We start from the raw sequence: 15,122 nt of genomic DNA, 5'->3' as shown, positions 1-15,122 counted from the left end.
CTGTAGCTCCTCTTCAAAAAGTGTTACTGGCAGTGAGCACCTTGCAGGGAGGGGCTGTACTGAATGGGAGAACTTAACGTACTCTTAACTTTATTCCCTTAACATTGAAGGACAGACAGAGATGATGAGTGATTCATTTATCACAGGAACAAGTCTAAATAAATCAGTCTCAGAACTGCCTTTCCCGATCTCTGTCCAAGAAATCTGCTTGAATTTTAAGGATACAGTTGTGGATGCTCTAAGTGTAGAAAATTGGTTGCAATGCCGCAGCAAAAGGGGGGAAAAAAGATAAAAAATTCAAAATGCATTTTAGTAGCTGACAGAATTTCACCTGTGTGGTCTTGTGGAGTTTCGTTGTTCCAAGTCAAACTCACAAGGATAAAGTGCTGGTAAAATGACACGGAGATTTCCCAGGAATAAGCCAGACCTGCCTGGTGTGCAATGTGGCACCCAGGGAACTGCTTGTTTGCCCACAGAGGGAATCCTTGCTTGTTCTGCCGCTAAAGACGTCAGTGTTGCCTGCGTTAAAATAGCAAATTCACTGAGTGATGTGGTCTGAGTGTGTAGCACAAAGTACAGATATTCTTTCTCTGCTTGCTCAGAGTGAGTAAAATGCAGCTGAATTTCCTTGACTAAAACAAGAAGGAAGTTTAGGGTGTGTGTTTTACTGCTCTTCATTGCATGAAGAATTTAAGGCTGGAGTCTGCTTTAACTGGTGCTGCTCTCAATGGAACTAAAAACCCAGCCTAGACTTGTAAATTGAATTAAAATTTGCACCCAGTTACTGTGTTATTTCTTCTTTGTCAAAAAGCTTTGACACAGTAGATGCAGTTATCTTACATAGTTACAACTTAACCAGCACTAAAAGCATTCAGAAGGATGGTTAGGAACATTCCTGGGAGCTGAGGCAGTTCTGCTTAAAGACTGTGGCTTGAAAAAGGGTGTTTGAAGGGCTTTGAAGCTTTTGAAAGCATTGTCAATCTTCCTGTCTGTTCTGTTCCAGTTCAGTACCTAAATAAGGAGTTTTATTTGTTTTAACTTGTCAGTTTGACCCTCTCTTGAAACACAGCACTGAAATAAGCAAAGTAAAAGGGGAGAAAATTTTTTCCTTGCAATTGGCTTCATTCTGTTTTACTTGGGTTTGCATTCAATATTTGAATTTCAATTTCATGTCACATTCCAATTATTCTAACTATTCAAGTTTAACATTACAGATTAATTTTAAGATGAAAAAATACCAATATGCTCTCAATTTCACCAGTGTATTTCAAAGTTCAAGAACAAGTTGAAAATCACACCTATTATTCTGTGTTTTATTTTTCTTCTATTATTGTTCTGTGTTGTTTCCTTTTTTATTAATGAACAGAACGTGCTAATGAGAAACCACCTTAAAAACTTCATATTTGTGTGATTTCATGTCTTAAATTTTAATTTTCCTTTTGGTTTTCATGCTTATCATATCACAGAAATGAACCATTATAACCTTTAAATAAATTGAAAGATGAAGGCCTTTATTTTTTATGACATGACTCATTAGGATAGAACTTATTATTCAGATATTTAAAAAAAATATTCAAGTCTTGCATTTTTAAATTAATTGTCCCGAGAAAAATCCAAAACCAAACCAAAAATAAAAAGATCCCACCAAAACCAAAAGCAATAAACTGCCCCTTTGAGTCACAGAAACTGTCAGTGCAGTTCTGTAAATTTTTTTTCAGAATGAAATCTTTTGCTACGTGTTGTGTTGATTATGTTGATGTAGATTTGTCTATTATTTTTATTCACTCATTTATACAGTTCTGTTAAATGAACTGTGTCATATCTATGCAAGCATAAACAAAGAGAAATAAGGGATAGATACTGTTCTAAGTGGCATTTTTGTTCTGAGGGGAGAGAAGTGTCAGAAATGAATCACTATGCAAACACTTTCTAAAGGTAATTTTTATAAATAATTTGATAACTCAAATATTCTAATGGTCAGTCAAACTGGACAGATTATTGCCATCCTTAGAAGATGATGGTAGGTAGTGGTAGATCTTGAAGTTTTTAGAGAAGATATTATGCTGGACTGTTGCACTTCTGCTAGTACCTTATAATCTTTTTTGTAATGTTTGAAATTTCTTGATGCAAAGGAACTTCATCAAGGAAAAAAACCCAAAAATAATCAAACAAAGCCACACAAAAACCAGCCCAATGGATTAAAAAACCCAAACTCCATAAGCCAAAATCCAGATCAGTGAACCCATAAACATTAGAAGGTTAGAAACACCCTTTTCTGAAATGGCTGCCACTGGGGGAAAAATAAATAAATAGATATTAAATTGTGAATTCATGATTGTGTACTCAGGTCAAAATATGTGAGATGCAAAGAGATGTCTAAGATTACTGATAGTTGTCCCAGTTTAGAAAATTGTTTTTAAGTTTACCTGAATACTGATGAGGAGAAAAATTTCCTCTGAAATTAGACAACTTCTGTTTAACCTGCATGATTGCCAAATTAGGCAATCCTGTTTTCCTGTTGTCTGAGAATCTCTGAAGCCACAGAGGAAATATGAGGCCTTGGCTTTATGGAAAAATTGTTGAACCCTGACCTACTGCATGGGTTTTCATGTTTCAAACAGACTTTGCTGCAAAGGCATGATTGTCAGTGAAAAACCATTAGATTTTCAAAAGTAATAGCAAGAAAAAACCAAACCAAAACAAAAAACTTAATGTGCATGGAGTTACACTGTTTTGGTGTTTTGGTTTGCTTTTGTCGAAGACAAGATATCTCACAGGAAGAGGGCAGGAAACTGATTTTCTCTACTCTGTAAGAGGGCTAGGAAAAATGCAAAAAACCCTATTTCAGTCCTTTAGAAATTACTATTTGGTGGTTCAGTGCTAGAAAATGTAGAACACACACCCAAGAGCTTTTACTTCAGCCTTCCTGGTTTAGTTACTGCTGCTTCAAAAGCTGATTCTGATAGAGATTCTAAAGTGTAGGTATTTAGTTTCTTTTCAAATACTGTGGAACCTCAGTGAAGCAATGATGTGTTCTTCTGTTTTCTCTGTTTTAGTTTTTATTCTTTGATTGATCTTTTTAAAAAATGAGAAAAAAATATAATTTAGTGTAGCATCATCTGCAGTAATATCATGCTTGAGGAATTGCTTTTGCATCATTAACTGAAGGTCAAAAATAGCCCAACAGTTCATAGCCATCTCTTTGTAAACAGCAAAATTCAAGGAGAAAAGACCAGTCTTGAACTTCTGAATGATTTTATGTTCCACACTTCTCTGTCCAATGGTGTGTGTCTGTGGCACCTCTCATCATTTTTGCTGCAGAGACAGAAGTGGTGCTTCAGTGTTGGGTACTTCCTCATTCCAAGCAGTGAATAATTTATACATTATTTTAAACCAATGGCTCATAGATCAGGAAAAGACATTTAGAAGATCCCCAAAAGAAAGGAAAAAGAAATCCATAAATATCCAAATAATAGCACATAATATTTTGAAGTTATGAGGTGGAAAAATAAACAACTAGTCAAGGTTGAATTTCTTGTTGTATAAACTTCCATATTGGCCACAGAGCCTATGGGAAGCACTTGGTGATAACAGTAAGGGAAAAGATTTTTGGTCAGACGATTTCACAGCTACAGAGTGGCTTGGACACAGTGAATGAAACTTGTTTCTAAATACATGGTCATGCTATGATGTGTTGCATAGTCCAACCTACTTTTTTCAATCTGTCTTCTGGCATAGAGAGATTTGACCACTACTAGATTTTTGGAAAATTACTCATGCTTCAACCACCTTTAGCAAAGGGTTCTAATTACACTGTGAATTTTGGTACTGTTACTAGGTCAGCTGGTCTTCTAAGGATGGAATTTGAATATGCTGAGAGTGCTGGATGTTAAGATGATACTATAACAGAAATATTGTGGAAAAAATAAATTCATATTTTCTTTTAGTTTTGATTTTCATATTTTCAGCAGAGATAATATTGGAATTAAGCTTATTTCTATCTTATCCTTTCTATGGCATAAATTCTGAAATACTGAAATAAACGTCTATCATAGTTAATTTATTCAGTAACTTAAGCTTTTTTTTTTCTTTTTTTCAGTAACTCCTGGTGAAACTGTTGCTGTGGATACACAAACCAGGGTAACCAAGGAAACCACCACCTTCAAACCAGAAATGCCATCTTCTGTGCTTTTGGAGGTTCCAGCCTTGGCTGACTTCAATAAGGCATGGGCAGAACTCACTGACTGGCTTTCTCGGCTGGATCGAGAGATAAAATCTCAGAGAGTGAAAGTAGGTGATCTTGATGACATCAACGACATGATCATCAAACAAAAGGTATGAAAAAGACTGATTTTTCAAGTTGAAAGCCTCATGATCTTTGTTCTGTATTAAATCCTTTCAACAAGGAACACAGGAGAGATGATAGGCTGCAATACATATAGTTGTCACTTCAGCTGCTTTATCCCATGAACACAATGGTTGGATGAAATGTTTAGATAATTAATTGAGGAGGAAAGAAAAATATTTACTACTTTCTCTAGTATTTGAAGCAGATCTCTCTATGTTGCTATTGCTTGTGCTGTAAGAGTATGCAAGCCAATGGTTGAAATATAAACTTCATGAGAATGAAGGAATTGCATAGTAAGCTCCAGGTTGCCAGGAAGAAGACGACCCTGTTTCACACCTTTTCTTATATTCCTTCTTAATAACTTTATGAGAGCCTTACATGCTGCTGCTCTCAGTTAATCAAAGGCTCCTCAGTTGTCTCAACAAAAGGAGCAGCTCATTAATGCAATTGTTTTGTCAGCAAAACTGCATCACTGCATCACTTAACTTTGAAAACACAGAAAAATATGGAAATTCATGTTTTAGGAGAAAAAAGGCTGAATTTTAGCTACTCAGTAGCAATAAAAGTAATTTTGTATTATACAACTCCAAAGTAATTACCTGCCTTCTAGATTTAGCATTATTCAATATTAAAGATTTGCCTTGCCTGCACAAAACTTTTCAGTGCTAAATTTCCATTCAGTTCAGTTCTAAACTGAGTTTAGGACTCCCAATTACAAGATTCTGTTGTTTTTTCTCATCATCTTCCTCCTCATAAAAAAAAATCTGATTTATTGTAAGGAAGATATTGACATTCTTCTCTTTGCTTAAACTAGAAATAGAGGGAGAAAAAATGTATACAATTTATTGAGACTCTGCACTGAGGCATTTTAAAGAAAATATGCTGATGTCCCATGGGATTAATTTTGCTTGTTTTCTTATACTTCCTTTTCTCCCAGTGCTTTAAACTATTTTTGAGAAATTTGACTGGATTTACCTTCTATATGATGAGAATGTTAGTTTCACCTTGATTAATGATGATTATATTTGCTAAGTAGAATTACATACTGCTTTATTAATTAGAATATCCTTAAAACCAAATGGATATAAGTGATAATTCCAGTGCCATCTGCACAGGGCATTAGGTTAAAATAGTTGTAATGTGATTTGGAAAGGTTGATAGCCAAAGAAGACTTATTTACACATTATCTTTTAGTGTGTTTCAGAATAATTTATATTTTAAAATTTTATATTGTCAAATACTTGGTTCAGCATTACTTACTTATACCTCACTTTAGCATATTATTCTGGCAGGCAAAATCCATAGTTTGCTTCCTTCTGCAAATGTGTTTTACTTAAATATGAGATCAAATTATTAACTCCTCAGAATTTCAGTTAATATTATATATGTTTTAAAATTAACTGCTTTGTATTTGCATTTTAGCTTAGTTCAAGGCTAAAATATTTTAACACTGCTGCAGTCTGTTCCTGGCTGGGTAGCCGTGTCTCTTTTTTTGATACCATGCTGTGCTGGTAACAAAACCAGCAGGAAAACTCTTTTTTGTCATGCTTACCTCTCTAATTGGCTGTGCAACAGAATGTGACATTTAATATATTCTCTGATGAAATGGAAGAACCAATGTCTATATATAGACTGCAGTTCTGTTAGCTGTCTCCCTCTTCTCTAATGATCATCTTAATATCATTTCATACGTGGAAATGAATGCCATGAAATATTTCATTCTTCTTGTAAATCTATCACTAGATTATTAGGTGAGATTAGGACAGACAATTTTCAAAACTGACAAATAATTTTTATGTTTCTCAAAAAAAAAAAAAAAAAAAAAAAAACCCAAAAAAAAAGCCCAAAACCCTACCCTGCTTTCTAATGTGTGGAGTGTCTGCAGCAGTCTGTGAGCTGATGAAGTTGGATGTGTGGGTACTTGACTAATGCGAAAAGTCATGCCAGATATGATCTAAGTTGGAAATCTGAATGTAGTGCTTACCTCCCCTGATCTGTACATTCCATAGAAGATTATAGGGATATTTTTCCTGTGGTTCTAATTTAAAAGTCATTGAAAGTCACCACACTGCATCGTGGTTTATTTGGAGTTTATTGCATCTTTGCAGGTACCTCAGTAAGATTTAATGGAAGTTCCATCCTTGTAGATTGACCTGATTTTTTTAAAGTCAGTTTTTAGACTTTAGGTGTAAAATACCATCTTAACACAGCCAAATACTTCCCTTATAAAAATGCATCATTACAGAGATAAATGCTTAAAGAAAGCTGTTTCATTATAAAACATCTCTAGCTGCTCCCCCAGAATTTAGAATGCTTCAAACAGCTCATCCTGTTGTGTTACCAAACTCTTAGTGGTTTTGGGTTTAGTTTCCATTTCATATTTCATTCAAAGCAGAGAGCCATATTTCTAATAGTAAATTGCAATGTCAGAGCAAACATTTTAAAAGCAAAGAAATCCCAGATCCTAGCAGTGTATGTAACAGGCTGTTTTCCAAATCACCCACGTAAAAATGAGTGACCTTAGGTTGTCCTTTCTTTCACAGCGGCATGTAATGTTGTTGAAGCTCCATCTCCAAGGGCATTTTGGTTAAGTTCACTTCAATCTGATTGTATAAAGGATCACAGCCACTAACTTTGCCATATTTTTCCTCAATAAAAGTTTAAGACATCATTAGCCCTCACTTGAACTTTGCTTGGAGCTGATCTCAGTGAATTGGCACTCTTGTGTGAATAGCACATACATGGGTTAATTATAGGAGAAAAAAAACTCAAAAAAACCAACTATTTTTAAAAGAGGCTTATTTTAGTGGCAGCTTCCCCTTAATGAAAGAAAAAATACAAATTAAATTCTTCTAAGTGATGCACATAATATATACTAAAAGTAGTATACTAAGAGTAGCATAATGACTACCCTTCCAAATATCTATAGTTAATCTTTCAGTCAAATGAGTGATATACTTCAAGCAAATGCATTACATATTTTAGTCATCTATGATTGTGTCTATCTTGTTAAACTCTGTATAATTAAACAAAAAAAATACTAAAAAGTGTGAAGATATTTAATACTAGCATTAGTATCATCTGTGTTTTCATTAAAGGAAAATTATTAGATTTTTCTCATCTACTTGAAGATGCCTTGGCAGGCTGATGAGAGACTTGTGTTGTTTCTTTAGACAAGAAATAATGCAAATAAAGTTCATGGGGAAGTTCATGGCTGTATTATGTGCCATGATATAGGGAGGTGAGGGACATGACAAACTATGGTTTACCCAGTTGCTTCAGTTCACTGTCCTTACTTCAAAACAATCACCATGCTTTATATCTGAAGGTCAGGTGGGCATTCTTCGTAAAAGAGAAAATTGTGATGAACAGGACAATAAACTCCATTTTGCTACATTTTAGAAAAATGGAAACCTTACTTAAGATGCCAACAAGCCTTTACTCAGAAGCTCTTCTTTGGCATCATATTTTGAGAAAGGTTTGCAGCATGAATAAATTTCTACTGAAAATGGTGAATCATGGAGGCTGTGCAAAGCTTGAAGTTATTTAACAATGCTGTTCAAAGAGATCAGGTACTATAACCTCCTTAAATTTTGAATTCTGTCCATGGATTTTGCCAAGGTATGGTGTCCATCCAAATTTTTTGTAGCATATGTAGTTTTTTATTGCATTGGATCACTGAATGAACATAGAATTTAATTAGTAAAAGCTATTATAATAAGTATTATATGAATGGGACTACAATTTTCTATGCCTGCTTTTATTCATTGATTCTATGACTTGAATAGGTTGAATCTTCACTTTTAGGTGCAGTAGAGGGGACTAATCTGAAAAAAAAAAAGTATTTATGTAGAATGAGACCAACCTAGTTACTGAGACTTTTAAGCAAAGAAGAGGAAAAGATAATTTCAGGATGGATGATTTGTGTCATCCAAGAGTAGTCATCCAAAAAAGATGTAGAAAATTTATTTTTGTCTAATTAATTTGTCACTATTCAAAAAAAGGTGGGTTTGATCATCTGTCAGTTGGAGAAGTAAACAAAACTAGAATGAGGAAATGTTTTCACTTCGAATTGTGGTTTATTTTTCTATAGTTGAGAATCTTTTCCAGATGATGGATAATAAAATAACAGTTAAGGAAAAATATTTGTTTATAAACTGCAGAAAAAAAGAGTGGGCTTAATTTACATTCCTCTTGTCTGAGTATTTTTTATCTATCCTTTCCCATGGTTGCATATCATGTTTTATAGTATACAACTTAAATGTGCATTTTCATGTGCAGCCTTACAATTAATATTGACATAGATCAGAAGAATGGGAAGTTTTCTGTCCAAACTGTGTTCCAACATCTGTTTTTGTGGAAATAAAAATATAGTTTTCTAGACTTATATCCTGTTATTACAGAAGCAACTGTAAGTTCCAAATTTAAATTTGCAGTTCTGCATTACTGGGTATGAATCAGTGTACTCTAGATGTGCCTGTGTTGAATGAGAATTTGTAGTTACAGACTGAGACTTTTTCTCTCTCCATGTAGCTTGCCAGAAGTTTGAGCTATAGGTAAGAGGGAGTCTTCACCCTTTTGGCTAGTGTACTTTAAGGTCTACAGAAGTTTCAATTTAGTGACAAATGCATTAAAAGATGCATGCATCCTCAGATAATGTACTGTAAAATACCATAAGAGAAGATTTTACACTTGGATCTGAGCATTTCCAGTTCCTGTGATGTGCTTAAAGTGAAAATTTTGCTAGTCCAGAATCCAAGTGTCATGCCAGTAAGCTGGGAATTTAGATTCACACTTTCTGAATGAAACTTCAAGAGCATGTTTGCCCCATCCTTCACTCTGTGCTGTCATGATGCTTTGAGAGTTGTTTTCAAATCTTATAGGATCTTCTTCTTCCATATGAATACACAACTGCAGACATTCCTTGTGTCACTGGTGGACCAGGATAAACTATCCTGATAAAACAGGGATGGAGCTGAAACTGATTCTGCAGAATGCTGGATGGTTCACTGGCATTTTTGTGCATCCTCTCTGATACCATAACCCTACAGATGACTTTATGGGTTAAATGGTGTGCAAAACCTCACTTACTTCTATGAAATTCACCGTAGGATGCAACTGCTCAGGAGACACTATTTTATGTGTACTTCAGAGTGTTATTGTTGTTGTATTTAATATGGGGTATCTAGTGGAATTCTTCTTTTATGCTGTCAAGCTGTTAGACTTCTGAAATTACTTCCAATTTATGAAAGTACTGGAAATCTGGTTTTGGTTTCTGAAGTGAAGAAAAAAACTAATAAATGAACAGATTTCTAAACATATTAATTTATTATTATGAATTTAAAATTACAAGATTTGTGGTCTTGAAAGGCTTTTGCTTTTTTGCAGGATAAAAGAAAATGAAAAAATATCTGTCAGCCTTCCAGTTCCTTTCTAAAGGTTAGAAAATGCAGTAGGATGCTCTGGAGGGCCTGGAAATCTTAGTCTTTAAAGGGAAAGGGAAGGAAAAAAGGTCTATTAGTTAGAAAATTTGACCTCAAGGGATATAGAATATGTGTCAGGAGACTCTTTTTTTAATACTTTGTTGAACAAAAAGACAGATGATATTTTAAACTAGCTTGGCCAGCTCATTACTGTGTGTTACAGAGTATATTTGTTTTCTGAAACAGTAAAAAAAATTGTGTAAATACTGTCTTTTGGAGTGTGATTAACAGCTATTTCTTTATTTCTCTATCATGTTAATTACTAGGACATGCATAAAAGTTGTACCTCTAAGGATCTGATTCTAAACTCATTGAAGTAAAAGAGTTACTTTCATCATTTTTCAATTAGTTTTCAGTCAGGCTGTAGATCACCATCGAAACAAAAAACAATATAACAGTTGTGCCTAAAGATAACATTCCTCTTTTTGTTTTTATTGGCCTATTTTGAAATAATTTGAGGGGGGTTTTTTTCCAATTCTGGACAAAGATAAATTACCATGATGAGTACAACTTGTTCAGTATGGAAAGGATAAGAGTGTAGCAACTCAGTTTTGATTGCATTAATATGCTGAGTATTAGAAGTATCAACTTTTCATTTGCGCTGCATTTTTTCTGTAGCAATTCTTTTATTTAATTTTCTGTGTCTGACCTATGTTATAAGTATAAATGACCTATTCCATCAACACTGGATCTTACGTAATCTACTTTTTTTAAATCCAAATCATACTTTCATTTTGTGCTTTCATTCCACCAGTACGTGCAGCTCAGAGACCCTGCTGCACGAGGTCCTCTACAAATGCACCGTGGGTATGGAAAGGCTTTTACAGCTTTATGCTTCCACAGGAACATGGGAAAATCCTGCTGTGCTGGAAAGTGTGAAAACTCCCCAAACCCTCATGAGTTCTGTGTGTGCCCAGCCAGCATAAAAATGCCTAACTAGATACGGGACTAAATTTCATCTTTAATCAACTTGTGGGAAGCATCTGGAGTTGTGTGTCCGGTTTGGGCTGCCCAGTGTGCAGGAAAGACATGCAGGGAGTGCAGTGAAGAGCCAGCAATGTGGTCAGGGGCAGGAGAGAAATGAGGAGGGGCTGAACCGGGCTTGCTCAGCCTGGACAGAGCTCAGAAGGCTCTGCTTGCTCTCTGCAGTCATGAGGTGGGAGTCTGTAGAGATGGAGCCAGACCCTTCTCCAAGGTTCCCAGCAGAAGGATGAGAGTCAATAGACACATGCTGCAGCAAAAGGAATTCTGATGAAATATTATGAGGAAAAATGTGCATGATGTACATAATGAAACATTGGAACAAGCTGTCCAGAGATGTCAAGGATTCTCCATCCTTGGAGATATTCATCACAAAGCTGCATAGAGCCTTGTGTGACCTCTTGATGTGACTCTGAGTTTGGCCACATTTGAGCAGTAGCTGAGCAAGATGATCTGCAAGTTGACTTCCAAGAAAAATTATTCTGTCATATATAAATGCTATTCTCAAATACGGATTCTGTGTTCCATACCTTGTCAGTGCAAACATGCTTTAAATGAAGGAAATCATGGCTTTATTTCCTGCTTTGTAACCCTCCCACCTGAGCTGTGATTTGCTATAAAGACTGGAGAAGTCCTGTTAAAATTTAGATACCTTTTTTTTAGTTCTAAATAGTTGTGAGGATCTGCTAAGACAGTTACACAAATTTTAGGGGGCTTTATTTTGTACCAATATTGAAATATATTATTAGAAGTAGTAACAAGAAAACGTCAGAGTGGCTTTGGTTTTATTCAGATATTGTGGGAAATATAAAAGCAGCTTGTTTCTAAATAACATTGCAATGTATAAAGTTCTAATCTAGTTGGAATCATAAAATGCAAATAAAAACTAGGGGGAACAATTGTATGTTTGCTCATTTAATGTGTGAGGAGATGGTGCTCCTCTTCAAGAAATAAGTTTTCCTCTGTAAGAAAATAAAACCATCAAATCCCAGCAGACCTCCTTAATGAAGCTGATCTTGAAACACAGTTCTTTTATGTGGAAAAGAAAATGACCCCAGAATTTAAACTAAAAAAATCTGTGATCTTGAAATGTGCCCTATTGGTTTCTCAATGTGCCAGGGGTATTCTGATACTTCTATAAACACATCCAAATAATGATATAGGTTCAGGGTTTTGCTAGCAGATGGGCAATTCCCTCCTGAGGCAGAACAGCCAGCAGTGTCATTATCATCCTTTTTCATGAAGGGATTGTTTAAAAAGATGTCACCAGCTTTTAAAAAATGCAGTATAAGCTTTATAATAAGTAGTTTCTAGTAACTTAGCTCTACTGCAGTAAGCACAATTCTTGGAATTCCGTTTTCTCTTTTCCCAGTAGAATTCTATAATAATTTTTTTGCACTTAGAGAAGCTCTCATGGAAAGTTCTCAGTTGATTTACATGTACATATTGTTTTATAACACTCACATTAAGTAATAAAAACCACTCAAATAAGTACTTTACTCAAATGTAAGGAGACAAACATCTTAACTCCAGTGCAACATTTAAATTTTGTGCTATGTGGAGCTGCTTACAAGTGAAAGGAAAACAATTTAAAAACACTGTAAGAGAGGCTTAAAGGCATATTTTTATTCAGGACCACCCGGTTCTTAAAAAAAAAAAATAATTTCTATTCCCTAAACATTATACACATTTTTTTTCATGTGCCCCACCATTAGCCATGTGCTGTCACTAGATTTAAGCTAAATAAACAGTAAGTTCCTTTGGTTCTAGGAAGGCAGTGAAATAGTGGGGGATAGAACTGCATCTTGTGGATGGGCAGCACTATGGGGGGAATTCAGGAGAGAGGAACACTGTGCTTGGAATTTGTTTCCCTTGCCCCACCTTCTTCACCTTTGTGGAACATGGCCTGTTTTCTGCTGCCTGGAGTCCCCTTTGGCTCATCTCTTCTTCAACATATTCTCCTTTTGTGTCTACTAAATTGAATTTTGTATGCAGAAGATGAGGTCAAAATGTGTGATTTTGTCTAACTTGTCTAATATTTCTTAATGATGAGCAACATGTTGAAGAAGCCTTAGATTCTAACACTTCAAGACTCGCTTTTCCTTTCACTAGTTGGGGATGGTGGAGGGGAGGGTTTTATGTTTATTTTTTCTTTTGTTTGATATAGATCAAATGGAAGTAGAATTTGTTTTGTTCAATATCCTTCATTAGTGCAAAAATAAAATTTAAAAATTCATATTAGCTGACAGAAAATTTACAGTGTAAATAGAATACTAATTTTTCAAGTTACAACTACAATGAAATCTTAGAAAATGGCTGAATGCACATGCAGCTTAAAATACAAAAGTACTTCTACTAAAAGCAGTAGGACAGTTTTCCTCAAGAAAAAGACATTAAAGTATTTTTCTGAATTGAAACAGAGAATTCAGCTCTCCATGTAATCAAGTGCTGAAGGAGTACTTAATTAAAAAACCCTCGTTTTGTAGTAAGTGTGGGCCATTTCACATTACTCCAGGCTCTCATCTGTCTCTGTTGCCAGCTGATACAATGAGCAAGGTAACAAATCAATCTCAGAACTGTATTCTGCTGTGTCTGTGGACCATTTTTCTTATTGAGCTAAAAGATCAATTTAACTGCTCACCGTGTCACTCCTAATGGTCAGGTGCTTTCTGCCTACAGGAAGGATTTTTCTCCAGCCAAATATGAGATTCATACGTGAGATTTAGTCACTTCAGCCAGTTCCCAACTTCCTTTTTCATGCTTGTGGATTTGTCAGATTCTCCAGATGAATTGTTAAATATGGAAATCACCCTGGGTTTCATGCAGTGAGGTGAGGGGAATTGTTTCCTGGGATGGCTTCTTTCTCTCGATGCACAAGCTCAGGTATAGATACCTACCTCCATTTGGTCTCACTCATCTCCACCCCTGTGGAGGAGCAGTTTTCTGCTGGAAAACATGACAGAGCCAGAACATTCCACTGGGAATGAAGCAACTCAATGATTGTCCCCAGCAGGACATTTGTGCCATTCCTGGCACAACCCTGCAAAGCAAGCACTTTTCCTGTAATGTGGAACAGCCAGTCCCCACCATTTGTTAGCGCAAATAAGCTTCTGGATATCCAGACCAAAGGCATTGATTTTACTCCACTGGGACACTGAAAAACTCCCTGATTTATCTCTCTTTCCTCTATCCATTTATTTTATCACCCCTGAAGGCCACAGTTACGAGTTTTAGTTGGATTTGATTTTAGTATTAAAAAACCCCAACCCTAGCCCCCAAAACAAAACTACAAAAAATTAATGTTCTAATATTAGCAATGGTAAAGGGAAAAGCTGTATTGTGATACTCAAAGTGGCTTCTTTTTGATGTTTTAACAGAACAGCTTGACACTTTCCTTCTGTGAGAAACAAAAAATTAGGATCAGCAGTTGTTTCTAATTAGAGGAGAAGCTGGTTTTGATATTTTAGAAAAAAATGGTTCTAAGGTAACACAAATACCCTGTTTTACTTTTCCTTCTTGTTTAGAGAAATATCTCTTATGTTTTTTGACCAAAAAGCAAGGAAGTTAAAATGAAGAAATAATAAACAGAAGGTGAATTTAAGCATTTTCCTCTTTGCGGGAAGAATGATGGTTTTTGGGCTATTGTGAGTTGCCAGTTATGTCTCACTGTATATGCCATGGAATCTTTTATTCAAACAGACAGTTTTGAAGGTGGCATGATGTGTGATGATATCTCAGGGTAAATGTCCAACCTTTTGACATATGTTTGACCATTTTCCTTTCTGGTATTTAATCAGTGTGTCTTAAATTCCTGCTGTGCATTGGGATCAACACTGATAACATTTTAAAATGTTACTATAAATCCTTCTACTCCTTCATATGTGGTCCATATGGCATAATATTTCTGATGAAAACCGCTATATGTGGCACACTCCTATAATGTCATTCAGATGTGGGATTCAGCTCTGACAGAATGGTTGTGTTTTGCAAAGAAATGATGGTGCATCAAAACACATAAAAACTTATTAGTTTTTTTTGCTGGTAGTGTGATTTGAGGGGCTTGGAACACAAGCCCTATGAGGAATGGCTGAGGGACCTGGGGGGGTTTAGCCTGGAGAAAAGGAGACTCAGGGGTGACCTTATCTCTCTCTACAGCTCCCTGAAAGGTTGTTGCAGTCAGGTGGAGTTGGTCTCTTTCTCCAGGCAGCAACTGGCAGAACCAGAGGTCACAATCTCAAGCTGCACCAAGGGAAATATATATGTTGGATATTAGGAAAAAATTTTCATGCAAAGGCTGATAAAGTACTGGA

The 15,122-nt window shown here is 35.6% G+C and overlaps 1 protein-coding gene across 8 annotated transcripts in view; it reads left to right on the top strand.

Moving 5' to 3' along the window:
• The window catches only part of DMD (dystrophin), a 1,148,466-nt gene that overhangs the window by 821,913 nt on the left and 311,431 nt on the right, over window positions 1–15,122 (top strand). For all 8 annotated transcript variants that reach the window (XM_041472370.1, XM_041472371.1, XM_041472365.1 and 5 more), the window contains one exon: window positions 4,100–4,335. In XM_041472370.1, coding sequence (XP_041328304.1) covers window positions 4,100–4,335 — 236 coding nt within the window. The remainder of the gene's footprint in view (window positions 1–4,099; window positions 4,336–15,122) is intronic.

The sequence above is a fragment of the Pyrgilauda ruficollis genome, unplaced genomic scaffold, assembly GCF_017590135.1.
Source record: "Pyrgilauda ruficollis isolate IOZ18807 unplaced genomic scaffold, ASM1759013v1 scaffold29, whole genome shotgun sequence".
Taxonomy (NCBI): domain Eukaryota; kingdom Metazoa; phylum Chordata; class Aves; order Passeriformes; family Passeridae; genus Pyrgilauda; species Pyrgilauda ruficollis.
This window is presented reverse-complemented; position numbering and strand designations above follow the sequence as displayed.